The 15,323-nt window shown below is 30.9% G+C and overlaps 1 protein-coding gene across 1 annotated transcript in view; it reads left to right on the forward strand.

Moving 5' to 3' along the window:
- Positions 1 to 238: 238 nt before the first annotated feature.
- CARPA (Carbonic anhydrase-related protein A) overlaps positions 239 to 15,323 on the forward strand; it is a 111,397-nt gene continuing 96,312 nt past the window's right edge. Inside the window, exon 1 of the mRNA XM_075300198.1 lies at positions 239 to 658. Coding sequence (XP_075156313.1) covers positions 592 to 658 — 67 coding nt within the window. The 5' untranslated portion in view covers positions 239 to 591. The remainder of the gene's footprint in view (positions 659 to 15,323) is intronic.

Consider the following 15,323-nt stretch of genomic DNA (forward strand, 5'->3'; position numbering starts at 1 on the left):
AATACTTTAGAGGTTTGGCTTGGGAAATAAAAAAAAGCAAAGGCTTTAAATGATATGGAATAATAACAAAAAAAAACTGATATTATAAAAAGTTGAATAAAAAATAGAAAAACGCAATTTAACCCACCCAAAAAAAAAAACAACTAAGATTGCTTTCTTCCTTGCAAAATCAACAAATCACCAATAATAAAAAAACCAGTTCTGCTTTTATAAATTCTACAAATGTATCTTTATAAACTCTTTTAAATTTTTGTTGCCTCACAAAAAAAAAAAAAACGTTTCTAGATATCTTTTATATTGCATTTGTATTTTCTACTAACACAAATCCTATGGAAATGTAACATCCCGGAAAGTTGAAGCTTAACGCGTGTTGTGTTCGAATATGCCCCAAAACAGAAATATTCTTGCCACAAAATATCATGGCTTTTTGTATTTTACATTCAAAGAGCAACAACTGAGTCATCATCGTTAGTCTCATACTTTATCTGGGGCTGGTAACCGTTACCTCGTCGTCCTCGTCTTCGTTACCATCGTCATCAACAACTATTACAAATATCAGCAACAATAAGAGCCTTTTGGTGCAGCAACATAATGTCATCGTGGTGGTGCCCTTCAGGATTAATCGCTTATTCAGCAATCGTTTTACTTTGTACTTCCGGTAAGTGAAAACTTCATTATTTGCTTCAACAATCATCATCATCACCATAATCTTGAAAGCAATTCCCATTCTCATTTCCCTTTGCTCTTTCAAATGCTACCACACTAATACTACTACTACCACTACCACCACCTTTATCCACTACTCTATACTCAGTCACTTTTTGAAATCATCAGCCCGACATCGACGTCAACTTGCATTCGTTTTGTGTGGCGTTATGACTTTGCGTGTGTGTGTGTGTGTGCATGGCTATGGATTCGGCAGTCATTCGAGAAGAATGTGCCGTTTTATGTGAGATATTTTGTTCAATTTTTAATATTAGGGTGTACTATTATATCATAATTATGTACACTAAAAGAAAAAAAAATCGTAATATTAAAGATTGATGTTCTTTGATTAAAGTTAGTTTAAAATTTAAAATTAAAATTTATGTTAATACCACACGCAGAAAAGGAATATGATCACCCCAATCTATGTTTCAAGAGCACAATTTTACTTTTTAACGGAAAACATGTAATATGTTTGTCGAAACCATGTTATTTTCTCGGAAATCATATATCTGATTTCGGAAAGCATGTATGTTATGTGTGACGAGAAAAGAATATTTTTGCGACCAAAATGTCACATGGTCGCCGTGAAAAAGTAACATGGTGCTCTTGAAACATGTTTGAGGTGATCATAATCCTTCTCTGGGTGACAAGAAAAGAATATTTTTGCGACCAAAATGTCACATGGTCGCTGTGAAAAAGTAACATGGTGCTCTTGAAACATGTTTGAGGTGATCATATTCCTTCTCTGGATGCACGAAACGAACGAAGTACATTATATATGTACGTATATACAATAGCAAATGATCATAATCGTAAATAGTAGGGAAATTTAAAGCTTGGTATAAACTAAGCAAAAAACACGTGCAATTAACCTTCCAATAATCCATTGATAGTCCTTCTAATAAAATAATCAAGGTTTATCACTCCAAAGCAAGAAAACGAAGGAAGCAAAAATGTATACAATAAAACTCAGTATATGCTGAAAAAATCTCTTACAAAATTTTCACAAAGTTTAGTTTTTTTTACCCATTTTTGTTGTTATTAGGTGTGTTTTACGAAGGCCGCCTAAAGGCAGTCTTGTGCATTAGAGAGTTAATTTGGACGAACAACTTTCTATCTAGATATTGATTGCTAAGAAATGCAATAAATGAAGATGTTTTACTCTGAAACAAGTATATACGGCCAGTCCGGATCTTATGTACCGTCCACCATGAATTGCGTACAAACGTCTACGAAAGACTGTCAACCACAATCGAATTACTTGGGTTGCGGTAAAACTTGCCGATGGCAAGGTATCTTAAAACTTCTAAACACCGTCTTCTAAATTGTAAGTTAGTCCATACGGGATATATAATAAAATTTTAACAAAATTTTCTATTGAAATAAAATTTTGACAAAATTTTCTATTGAAATAAAATTTTGACAAAATTTTCTATAGAAATAAAGTTTTGACAAAATTTTCTATAGAAATAAAATTGTATCTAATTATACAATTATTTTTCGAGCTTTATGGACAGATATAGATTAAGGAACATGGTTAATAGAGCCATTGAAAAGAAAACGCCAGATACCAATCTATACACGCCTGGACTGTACATGTTTCGGTTCGGGCGAATGAACCTTTCCACAGCCTTTAGTATAGATCTGCATTACTATGTAACAAAACGAAATAAAAATAAGATTAAGGGACTTGTAAGTTATATGAAAAGATGATGTACAGTGGGAGAAAATATGATTCAATTTGTAAGAGGAAATTTCCCAAATGTTTTCTCCATAAGGAGTTAGCATAAAGGGCCCAAAATTGAGTTATCTCTCCCAGCCAGATCTATACTAAAGGCTGTGGAAAGGTTCATTCGCCCGAACCGAAACATGTACAGTCCAGGCGTGTATAGATTGGTATCTGGCGTTTTCTTTTCAATGGCTTTATTAACCATGTTCCTTAATCTATATCTGTCCATAAAGCTCGAAAAATAATTGTATAATTAGATATAATGCATTTGGACGTCAATTGCCTGTTTCGGTATCAGGCTAACATGTAATATAATAAGCAACGATGAGCCCGTCGTAAAACTAGGAAAAACACGACTAATGTACGCGTTAGAATTGTTGTTGTATCCTGGAAACCAGTTTCTGTTAATTGTCATATGTTGTAGTTGACTGTAGAAACAATAAGCATTGTTCGACTGTTCACCACTTAGGTGAATTCTAACAAATTAGCTTTCTAAAAATAAAAATTTCGTGTTGTTGCATTACTATGTAACAAAACGAAATAAAAATAAGATTAAGGGACTTGTAAGTTATATGAAAAGATGATGTACAGTGGGAGAAAAGATGATTCAATTTGTAAGAGGAAATTTCCCAAATGTTTTCTCCATAAGGAGTTAGCATAAAGGGCCCAAAATTGAGTTATCTCTCCCAGCCAGATCTATACTAAAGGCTGTGGAAAGGTTCATTCGCCCGAACCGAAACATGTACAGTCCAGGCGTGTATAGATTGGTATCTGGCGTTTTCTTTTCAATGGCTCTATTAACCATGTTCCTTAATCTATATCTGTCCATAAAGCTCGAAAAATAATTGTATAATTAGATATAATGCATTTGGACGTCAATTGCCTGTTTCGGTATCAGGCTAACATGTAATGAAATAAAATTTTGACAAAATTTTCTATAGAAATAAAATTTTGACAAAATTTTCTATAGAAATAAAATTTTGACAAAATTGTCTATGGAAATAAAATTTTGACAAAATTTTCTATAGAAACAAAATTTTCTCTAGTAATAAAATTTTGAAAATTTTTCTATAGAAATAAAATTTTGACAAAATTTTCTATAGAAATAAAATTTTCAAAATTTTTCTGTAGAAATAACATTTTGACCAAATTTTCTATACAAATAAAATGTTGGTAGAATATTTTTGGAGATATGGACCAATTTTTGTGTGATTGGGGATCGGCTATATATATAACTACAGACCGCTTTGGACCAACTTTGGCATGGTTGTTAGCGGCCATATACTGGCGTAATGTACCAAATTTCAACCGAATCGAATGAATTTTAGTCCTCCAAGAAGTTTCGGAGGTCAAATTTGGGGATCGGTTTAAAAGGGGGTTATATATAATTATGAAACGATATGGACCAATTTTTGCATGGTTATTATAGACAATACACTTACACGACGTACCAAATTTCAACTGGATCGGATGAACTTCGCTGCTCCAAGAGGCTTCGGAATTCAAATTTGGGGATCGGTTTATATGGGGGCTATATATAATCACGGACCGATATGAACCAATTTTTGCATGGATGTTAGATACTATATTTCAACACCACGAACCAAATTTCAACGGGATCGGGTGAATTTTGCTCTTCCAAGATGCTCCGGAGGTCAAATCTGGGGATAGGTTTATATGCCTATATAATTATGGAAATACAATTTTGACAAAATTTTTTATAGAAATAAAATTTTGACAAAATTTTCTATAGATATAAAATTGTGATAATATTTATATAAAAATAAAATTTTGACAAAATTTTCTATAGAAATAAAATTTTGGCAAAATTTTCTTTAGAAATAAAATTTTAACAAAATTTTCTATAGAAATAAAATTTTGACAAAATTTTCTAGAGAAATAAAATTTTGACAAAATTTTCTATAGAAATAAAATTTTGACAAAATTTTCTAGAGAAATAAAATTTTGACAAAATTTTCTATAGAAATAAAATTTTAACAAAATTTTCTATAGAAATAAAATTTTGACAAAATTTTCTATAGAAATAAAATTTTGACAAAATTTTCCATTGAAATAAAATTTTGACAAAATTTTCTATAGAAATAAAATTGTGACAAATGTATCTATAGAAATAAAATTGTGACAAATGTTTCTATAGAAATAAACAGCCTGTTTCTCTATGTCGAACGAGCTCTATCGATCGACTGAAGTTCATAGAAAGAGCTGACTTTTGGTTATAAATTCAGCTGTTTTCCTCATTTCAGTCGATCGATTTAGCTCGAACGACATACAGAAACAGGCTGAAAATTTTGACAAAATTTTTTATAGAAATAAAATTTTGATAAAAATTTCTGTAGAAATAACATTTTAACAAAATTTTATTTCTATATAAAATTTTGACAAAATTTTCTATAGAAATAAAATTGTGATAAATGTATCTATAGAAATAAAATTGTGACAAATGTTTCTATAGAAATAAAATTTTGACAAAATTTTCTAGAGAAATAAAATTTTGACAAAATTTTCCATAGAAATAAAATTTTGACAAAATTTTCTGTAGAAATAAAATTTTGATAAAATTTTCTACAGAAATAAAATTTTGACAAATGTTTATATAAAAATAAAATTTTGACAAAATTTTCTGTAGAGATAAAATTTTAGCAACATTTTCTATAGAAATAAAATTGTGACAAATGTTTCTATAGAAATAAAATTTTGACAAAATTTTCTATAGAAATAAAATTTTAACAAAATTTTCTATAGAAATAAAATTTTGACAAGATTTTCTATACAAATAAAAGTTTGACAAAATTTTCTATTGAAATAAAATTTTGACAAAATTTTTCTATAGATATAAAATTTTGACAAAATTTTCTATAGAAATAAAATGTTGACAAAATTTTCCTTAGAAATAAAATTTTGAATTTCTATAGAAATAAAATTTTGACAAAATTTTCTGTAGAAATAAAATTTTAACAAAATTTCCTATAGAAATAAAATGTTGACAAAATTTTCTATAGAAATAAAATTTTAACAAAATTTTCTATAGAAATAAAAATTTGACAAGATTTTCTATACAATAAAATTTGAAATAAAATTTTGACAAAATTTTCTAAAGAAGTAAAATTTTGACAAAATTTTCTATAGAAATAAAATATTGACAAAATTTTCTATAGAAACAAAACTTTCTCTAGAAATAAAATTTAGAAAATTTTTCTATATAAATAAAATGTTGACAACATTTTCTATAAAAATGATTATTGGTAGATTATTTTTGGAGATATGGGCCAATTTTTGTGTGATTGGGGATCGGCTATATATAACTACAGACCGATATGGACCAACTTTGGCATGGTTGTTAGCGGCCATATAATAGCGTAATGTACCAAATTTCAACCGAATCGGATAAATTTTGATCCTCCAAGAGGTTTCGGAGGTCAAATTTGGGGATCGGTTTAAATGGGGGTTATATATAATTATGGACCGATATGGACAAGTTTTTGCATGGTTATTATAGACCCTACACTTACACGACGTACCAAATTTCAAACGGATCGGATGAACTTTGCTCTTCCAAGAGGCTTCGGAATTCAAATCTGGGGACTGGTTTATATGGGGGATATATAATTATGGACCGATATGGACCAATTTTTGCATGGTTGTTAGACACCATATTTTAACACCACACACACCAAATTTCAACCGGATCAGGTGAATTTTGCTCCTCCAAGATGCTCCGGAATTCAAATCTGAGAATCGGTTTATATGGGGGCTATATAATCATGGACCGATATGGACCAATTTTTGCATGGTTGGTAGAGACCATATACTAACACCACATACCAAATTTTCAAACGGATCGGATGAAATTTGCTTCTTTAAGAGGCCCCGCAAAGCAATTCTGGGGACCGATATGGACCAATTTTTTGCATGGTTGTTAGAGAGCACATACTAACACCACATACCAAATTTCAAACGGATCGGATGAAATTTGCTTCTTTAAGGCCAAATCTGGGGGTCGGTTTATATGGGGGCTATACGTAAAATTGGTCCAATATGGCCCATTTGCAATACCGTCCTACATTAATGACAACTACTTATGCCAAGTTTCAAGTCGATAGCGCGTTTCTTTCGGAAGTTAGGGTGATTTCAACAGACGGACAGACAGACGGACATGCTTAGATCGACTCAGAATTTCACCACGACCCAGAATATATATACATTATGGGGCCTTAGAACAATATTTCCATGTGTTATAAACGGAATGACAAAGTTAATATACCCCCATCCTATTGTGGAGGATATAATAAAGACGAAATAGTTTTTTAAGGGAACCGATGAGGATGGGGAAATCCGAAATAGCAGTTAGCTTTTTGGACAACACTTTTATGAATTTCATAACACTATAACAATCAGTTATAATAGGCTTATAAATAAGCCATTATATTATTATACCAGTACTAATGTACTTCGTACAATAACAGTCGAATGCACATCAAAAATGGTAAATGCATTTTAAAGACAAAATCTTTAAAAGTTGACATATTTTTTTAGCTTAGTTTCCAAAATTTTTATAAAATTATCTGCTCTGGAAGTAACATCTGGCGACCAGCATTAAATAACTTATGATACAATACTACTTAGGTGATTAGGTATTAGTTGGCTCACTTAAACTATTCACTTTATTGTGGTCCCACACATGTTGAACTTCTCTCTAGTCAATGAATGCTGGTCGGTTCCATGTTTAGCTTAATGTTAACGACGTCCTTTTTAATGCCGAGTTGGAATGACGTTTCATTTTGTGGTGAAACCACATAGAGAAACTTTAAAACACTCAGAAATATCACCAGCATTAATGTGATGCGATACTCCACCGCTGAAATATTTTCTAGTGTTTGATCGAAACTGGGATTGAACCCATGACTGCAAGACGGGCATACTAACTATTGCACCATGATGGCTGGAAAATACTTAAAACAGAAATATATTTATGTCATCATCAATGAAATGCTTCCAACCAAATTTCAACAACATAGTCGCATTATTTAAAACTCCTTTGACTCTTGTTCGGCTTAAACAAATACACGCTGTTTGCTTGTTCATGAGGAGTGGGTACATATTTGTATTTGTGACCATACTCCTGTGAATTTGCGCGCACTCACACTGACACCCACATACTAATGCACTCACTCATCCATCCGCATTTTGCATTCGGTCGCCCAGGGGGGAAAATATGAGAGGCCTCTCGGAATTAGGCATGCTTCATGCCGTAAAGAGCTCTGTATAGTTATTAGAAGACATTCATTGTGTTACGAATTTTGAATCTACGTAGGCCTCACAGAAACCAGCCCTGTTACACTAATTGACTTACTGAAGTAGTTAAGGGTGCATGAGTTTAGAAGCAATGAATATTGCTAAACATCGTTTTGGTATTCGGTCGAAAATGGAATGGAACCCACGACCCTTTGTATGCAAGACGGGCATGCAAACCATATCACCACGATGAAACCATGATACAATAGGGCCTTCTGCATTGTTAACATGGCCTGTAAATGCCGTGATCTTTCCCACTGGGCGGTCTGTATTTTGCCATTTCACTGAATTGCATTTCAATGTTATTCAATAAACTTTGAAGTTGAATGGCGGATGGGGAAGGGGGAGCGAATAAAAATTGAAAACCCAGGAACCGACGAGCCTTTATTATTGAAATTCAACTCTTTTTTCTTTTTCACTATCAAAACTCTTCTATAAGTTTTTATGTTAATACATTAGACTGGCTATAAGATGTAGAAAAGGCAGAAAAGGCAGAAAATTATAAATATTTATAAATAATCTATTGAAGCAAGTTCCTACCTATTATATTTTATAATTATTTAATATTCGTATGTTAAACAGGACTACTAATAAATATAAAATTATCCATTGCCTAATTTCACCAACAACTTTAGAAATGGATGAATTTTGTTGCGATTCATCAGAGATCGCAAATGAAAATTCGATCCATAAGGTTTTTTGCGTTAATTTGTGTGGCATTCATATATCGAGTTTTGTTCTCATATTCAGCCTTATTATAATTGTTTGTGTTGCATATTTTAAACATTTTGCCCCAATAAATCGAAATTTTTTGTTCGATTGGAAAACCCTAGTGCAGCCTAACCAAAATGTGCCTAGCCAATAGACTGAGTGTATATATGCCGAATAAATTAAAAAAATCCTACAAATCAGCACAATGGGATAAAACTTGCGGTGGCTAGAAGCCACCCAAGAAGTCTAATCGGAAGATCGGTTTATATGGGCTCTATACGAAAACACGGACTTTTGTAGACCTATTATCATAGTAGAATTCTAGAATTTTCGATTTTCTACTTTTTGGTACCAAAGACATAAAACTGTTACAAAACTTTCTATAGAAAATAAAATTGTAACAAAGTATTCTATAGAAATAAAATGTTGACAAAATTTTCTATAAAAATAAAATTTTGACCAAATTTTCTATAAAAATAAAATTTTGACAAAATTTTCGAAAGAAATAAAATTTGAACAAAATTTTCTATAGTTTATATGGGCTCTATACGAAAACACGGACTTTTGTAGACCTATAATCATAGTAGAATTCTAGAATTTTCGATTTTCTACTTTTTGGTACCAAAGACATAAAACTGTTACAAAACTTTCTATAGAAAATAAAATTGTAACAAAGTATTCTATAGAAATAAAATGTTGACAAAATTTTCTATAAAAATAAAATTTTGACCAAATTTTCTATAAAAATAAAATTTTGACAAAATTTTCGAAAGAAATAAAATTTTAACAAAATTTTCTATAGAAATAAAATTTAGACAAAATTTTCTAAATATATAAAATTTTGACACAATTTTCTAAATAAATAAAATTTTGACAAAATTTTCTATTGACAAAATTGGACAAAATTGTTACAGCAATAAAATTATAATATTTTTTTTTTATTTCTATAGAAATAAAATTTTCACAAAATACACTTGAACCTCCTGAAAAGAAGTTTTCGATAGTCGACTTTGCTTTAATAAATTTTCTGTATAAACATCACTTTTCCTTTATTAAGTATCTGTAATTTCAAGTAAATCGAAAAAAAAAAAAAATAATTTTCTAACGGATTGACATAATTATGCGAGGTTTGCCTGGTTATCAATATGCCCACTGACAGCTTTACCGTACAGCTTCACATTTTTGAGGTTACACGTACTAAGAATATTTGTACATACGAGACTATTTGTGTTGTTGACAACAACATAAAAGATTCATCCCTCAAAAAAAAAAATAAATAAATAAATAAATCGTAAACATTTTCGTGAGACAATTTTTTACAATTCTCGACGTGGATAAAATCCACACAGGGCGTCGTATATTTTTCAATTTTTGGCTATCATGAACATGTGTTTACCGATGGTATAGTGAATTCAAGCGAGGTCGTAGTTCACTCCAAATGAATTTCGTGAAGGTCAAGTCAATTGTTTTGGAAATCATTGATGCGCCAACTGATATTGCCAGATCGTCATGTAATCTATTGTGAAATTGGGACAACCATAGGCATTAGTGGGACCAGCATATATTCAATATTGAATGAACATTTTGCCGTCAAACAATTTTGTTCGCTTTGGATCCCACACAATTTGTCAATCGTCCTAAAAAGGCTCGTGTCTATTGATCAAAAGAAATGCTCCAAAAATACGATCGCTGTAAGGGTGTTTCAAGATCAACCAAATCCAACAAAAGTTATCACACACCAAGCACTTCCCGGCAAATTATCGGCAGTTTCTTCAGACTGGACATGTCACCATCGCAATATTCCATTTCATCTAAGAGATACTTCACAAACTTTTATATAAATCATTATCTATCCATTGTGATAATAATTGCATGTAAAAATAAAACTTGACAATATTTTCTATAGAAATAAAATGTTGACAAAGAATTCTATAGAAATAGAATTTTGACAAATTTTTTTATAGAAATAAAATTTTGACTAAAGTTCCCTTAGAAATAGAATTTTGACTAAAGTTTCTATAGAAATAAAATTTTGAAAAATTTTTCTATAGAAATAAAAAGTTGACAAAAATGTTGACAAAATGTTCTATAGAAATAAAATTTTGACAAAATTTTTTATAGAAATAAAATGTTGACAAAATTTTCTATAGAAATAAATTTTTGAAATTTTCTATAGAAATAAAATTTAAAAAAATTTTCTATAGAAATACAAAGTTGAAAAAATTTTCTATAGAAATAAAATTTTGACAAAATTTTCTATAGAAATAAAATTTTGAAAAAATTTTCTATAGAAATAAATATTTGACAAAATTTTCTATAGAAATAAAATTTTGACTACATTTTCTATAGAAATAAAATTTTGACAAAATTTTCTATAGAAATAAAATTTTGACAAAATTTTCTATAGAAATAAAATTTTGACAAAATTTTCTATAGAAATAAAATTTTGACAAAATTTTCTATAGAAATAAAAAATTTTGACACAATTTTCTATAGAAATAAAATTTTGACAAATTTTTCCATAAAAATAAAATTTTGACAAAATATTCAATAGAAATAAAATTTTGAAAAAAATTTCTATAGAAATCAAATTTTGAAAAAATTTTCTATAGAAATAAAAAGATGACAAAATTTTCTATAGAAATACAATTTTGACAAAATTTTCTATAGAAATAAAATTTTGACAAAATTTTCTATAGAAATAAAATTTTGACAAAATTTTCTATAGAAATAAAATTTTCACAAAATTTTCTATAGAAATAAAATTTTCACAAAAGTTTTTTATAGAAATAAAATTTGGACAAAATTTTCGATAGGAATAAAATTTTGACAAAATTTGCTATAGAAATAAAATTTTGACAACATTTTCTATAGAAATACAATTTTTTGTTATTGTTGGTTTGTTCTCCAATAATATTTGTTGTTTTGATTTCAGCTTAAAACAAAGATAAGGGTGATACGGTCAAAATTTGGTCAAGGGAAAACGCGTGTAAATCGGTGAAATCGTTTATTTAAAAAATCAAATTAAATTTCTTTTTCAAGTTCAATTAGTAAAAATATTCAGTTAGGCTTTCGCTTTTCCAAATCCGAATTGCTGGTCCTCACGCTTGACACCTGCCATCAGATTTTGTACAGCCACCTTGTCCACCTTCTTCGCCGCAGAAAGCCAATTTAACTTGAACTGCTGCTCGTCCTTAGCAGTTTTTTTGGTCTTCTTTAGGTTCCACTTGACAATAGCCCAGTATTTCTCAATTGGGCGGAGCTCTGGTGTGTTGGGAGGGTTCTTGTCCTTGGGAACAACCTTCACGTTGTTGGCGGCGTACCACTCCATGGCCTTTTTACCGTAATGGCAAGATGTCAAATCCGGCCAAAACAGTACGGAACAACCGTGTTTCTTCAGGAAAGGCAGCAGACGTTTATTCAAACACTCTTTCACGTAAATTTCTTGGTTGACAGTCCCGGAAGCTATGAAAATTCTGCTTTTCAAGCCACAGGTACAGATGGCTTGCCAAACCAGATATTTCTTTGCGAACTTTGACAGTTTTATGTGCTTGAAAATATCTGCTACCTTTACCCTTCCTTTTGCCGTATAAAACTCCTGTCCCGGAAGCTGCTTGTAGTCGGATTTGACGTAGGTTTCGTCGTCCATTACCACGCAGTCAAACTTCGTCAGCATCGTCGTGTACAGCCTACGGGATCGCGCTTTGGCCGTCGTATTTTCTTTATCATCGCGATTTGGAGTCACTACCTTCTTGTAAGTCGATAGTCCGGCTCGTTTTTTGGCTCCATGCACGGTTGTAGACGACACACCCAGCTTATTTGCGGCATCTCGGAGAGAGAGGTTAGGGTTTCGCTTGAAACTACCGGCAACTCTCTTTGTCGTCTCAGCGGATTCCGGTTTTCGATTTCCCCCCGATCCAGACTTCCTGGCTGTCGACAAACGTTCCCCAAACACTTTAATTACATTTGTAACGGTTGATTTGGCAACTTTTAGCGATTTTGCCAGCCTTGCGTGCGAGTAGCTCGGATTTTCGCGATGCGCGAGCAAAATTTTGATACGCTGCTCTTCTTGCTTGGACGGCATTTTGGCAACTGAAGAGTGAATTCCAAAATCAAAATAGGAGCAACATTCTACACACACGCCTTCAAAATGAGGGGTGTTCAGATTTTTTAAATGCATAATTGAAAGAAATACGTCAAGTTTATATTGACCAAATTTTGACCGTATCACCCTTTACGACGTTCCTCATCAGCATCCTTTGATGACAAAATTTTCTATAATAATAAAATTTTGATAAAATTTTCTATAGAAATAAAATTTTGACAAAAGTTTCTAAAATCTCAAGAATTTCTATAGTTTCTATAGAAATTTGGACAAAATTTTCTATAGCAATAACATTTTGACAAAAGTTTCTATAGAAATAAAATTTTTACAAAATTTTCTATATAAATAAAATTTTGAGAAAATTTTCTACACACAGAAAACAACTTTGTTGTGCCAACCAATTTTTTTGCCAACCAAATTATTTGGTCCCATCTACTATCAGAGTATAACCGACAAAATTTGTTGAAGCAACCAATTGTTGTCTGGCACAACAGTACATAAAGTAGTTTAAAGAACTAAATTTTGGGTACATTAACAGTCTAATTAGCCAACAGAACCATTAAAATTGCATTCGTTTGTACAACCAACTAATTATTGTCCGACGACCAATACTTGCGAATTTAAAGAAAACACCATTTTTGTTTTTATTTTATTATATATTAATGTATATTCTAGTTATTAACCAAAAAGGAACTTGTAAAAAGTCCTTAATGAACGGTAAAAAATAATCCCATGAAATAGCTAAGGTGGAGATTTTCAAAATCTTCAAAAGCACAATCAAGTATTTCCAATTGTTGTAGTACCACATTATCATCGTTGAACGCGTCCCATAGCAAATGAATAACATGGATTTTCCCAACTGCCGCCAATACTCACGCCCATACACTAATTTTGTTAGTTCGGCCACGCTCAGTTAGTTCGACCACTCACAATCATGTGATCAATTTTCAGTGTGACTTGGGATTCAATCATGGCTCATGAAATTTTTCTTATATATCGGCATCAGGGGAATGTTGAAATTTTGAGACCGCTGATGAAGCAGACAATCTATATGTTTACCTTTCCCAACCTCAGTACTGGTAACATTTTCTATGATATCTATAGAAATTTTATAGAAATTAAGGGAAATGATGAAGAGTAAGTTGCAATTTGATGTTTATCTTACTTACCTTGATGCTTAACTTACAATGCAGCTACCGGAATTAAAAAAATTATGAAAAAATCTAACTTTAATTTTTATATAACTAATGAAACAAAAGATTATTTGTTGTCATATATGTAGTCCATAGCAACAAATTCCTTTTATAACTATCAAATCTGTTAACACAACTAACTTATTTGCTATACAGACTTTCAGTTGGGTTTGGTGATACATTGGCAAAACAAATTAGTTATCACAACAAGATGGAATAAATTGAAATAGTTGCTTACTGCAATATATAAATAACGACCAATATTTGGTCGGGTGTACCAACTTTTAGTCACACAACTATTATATTGGTTACAGAAACCATTAAACAAGGGAAGTAACTAAAAATTATTTCAAACAATTAAAAATTGTGGGTCACCACAATCTATTTGTTGTCGTACTCGAATTCCAACCAATCATTTCTCTGGGTGTATATACATAAAATTTTAACAAAATTTTCTATATACATAAAATTTTAACAAAATTTTCTATATAAATAAAATTTTGACCAAATAAGATTTGTTTGATAAAATGCTCTCCAAATTTTGGTAGAATATTTTTTGCTCGAGTGGCAATCATGTTTCTATGTCGTTGTAAAGACATTTCGAACAACACTTGCATATATTTTATGGCAAATTAACATACAAGTCTTTGAAAAAATTTATTAGCGAATTTTTCAAATATTTGTTGGAAACTGCAGAGTTTTATTTGCCTTTACTGTGTTTGGTACCCGGTAAATCTCCAAACTTTTAAATGAAGTAGAAAAATAATTTTTATAAATTATACCAAAATAATTTAGAAAGTGCTAATAAAGACAAATGAGCGTTAAGAAGAACGACTTGGAAAGGAATTCCAGTTTTTTTTGCTATGATATTTTACACCCAGGGAAGGAATATGACCACCTCAAACATGTTTCAAGAGCACCATGTTACTTTTTTACAGCGACCACGTAGCATGTTTGTCGCAAAAATATGATTTTTTCGTCAAACATAACGTGCTTTCCGAAATCAGATACATAATTTTTGAGAAAAGAACTTCGACAAACATGCTACATGTTTTCCGTAAAAAAGCAACATTTTGCTTTTGGAACCTGGTTGGGGTGATCATATTCCTTCTCTGCGTGCAGTTAACTTTTTCTAAAACACACCAACATTTTCTCTCTAAAAATCTTTGCTGGGATATTTTGAGTTAACATTTTCTAAAAACACCTTTACCTTTTCTTTTATGATTAATTCATTTTTGGATGCATTTTTCAATTTAAAATAAAAATTGTTTGAGACAGGCAGTTCTGTCCCTCCTTTGTCTTTCTTTACTTGTTTTTCTATACTTTTTTTTTTTTTAATTTTGCATAAAACATCATTTATAAGGGTCAGTACTTGAAATATAAAAAGCTTTCCTCAATAAGTTTGTCTTATTCATTTCTACTATATTTCAACCAGCACTTACAAAAACATTTAAATTTGAAAGTACTGTTCAACGTATGTCATTTTTCCAAAGCATAGTGCATGCATTTCGAGTGGATAACTGGAGGAAGTTCAATGAAATCATTATATAAAATATTCAAAGAT

This window comes from Haematobia irritans, chromosome 3 (assembly GCF_050003625.1).
Source record: "Haematobia irritans isolate KBUSLIRL chromosome 3, ASM5000362v1, whole genome shotgun sequence".
In the NCBI taxonomy this organism is placed as follows: Eukaryota; Metazoa; Arthropoda; class Insecta; order Diptera; family Muscidae; genus Haematobia; species Haematobia irritans.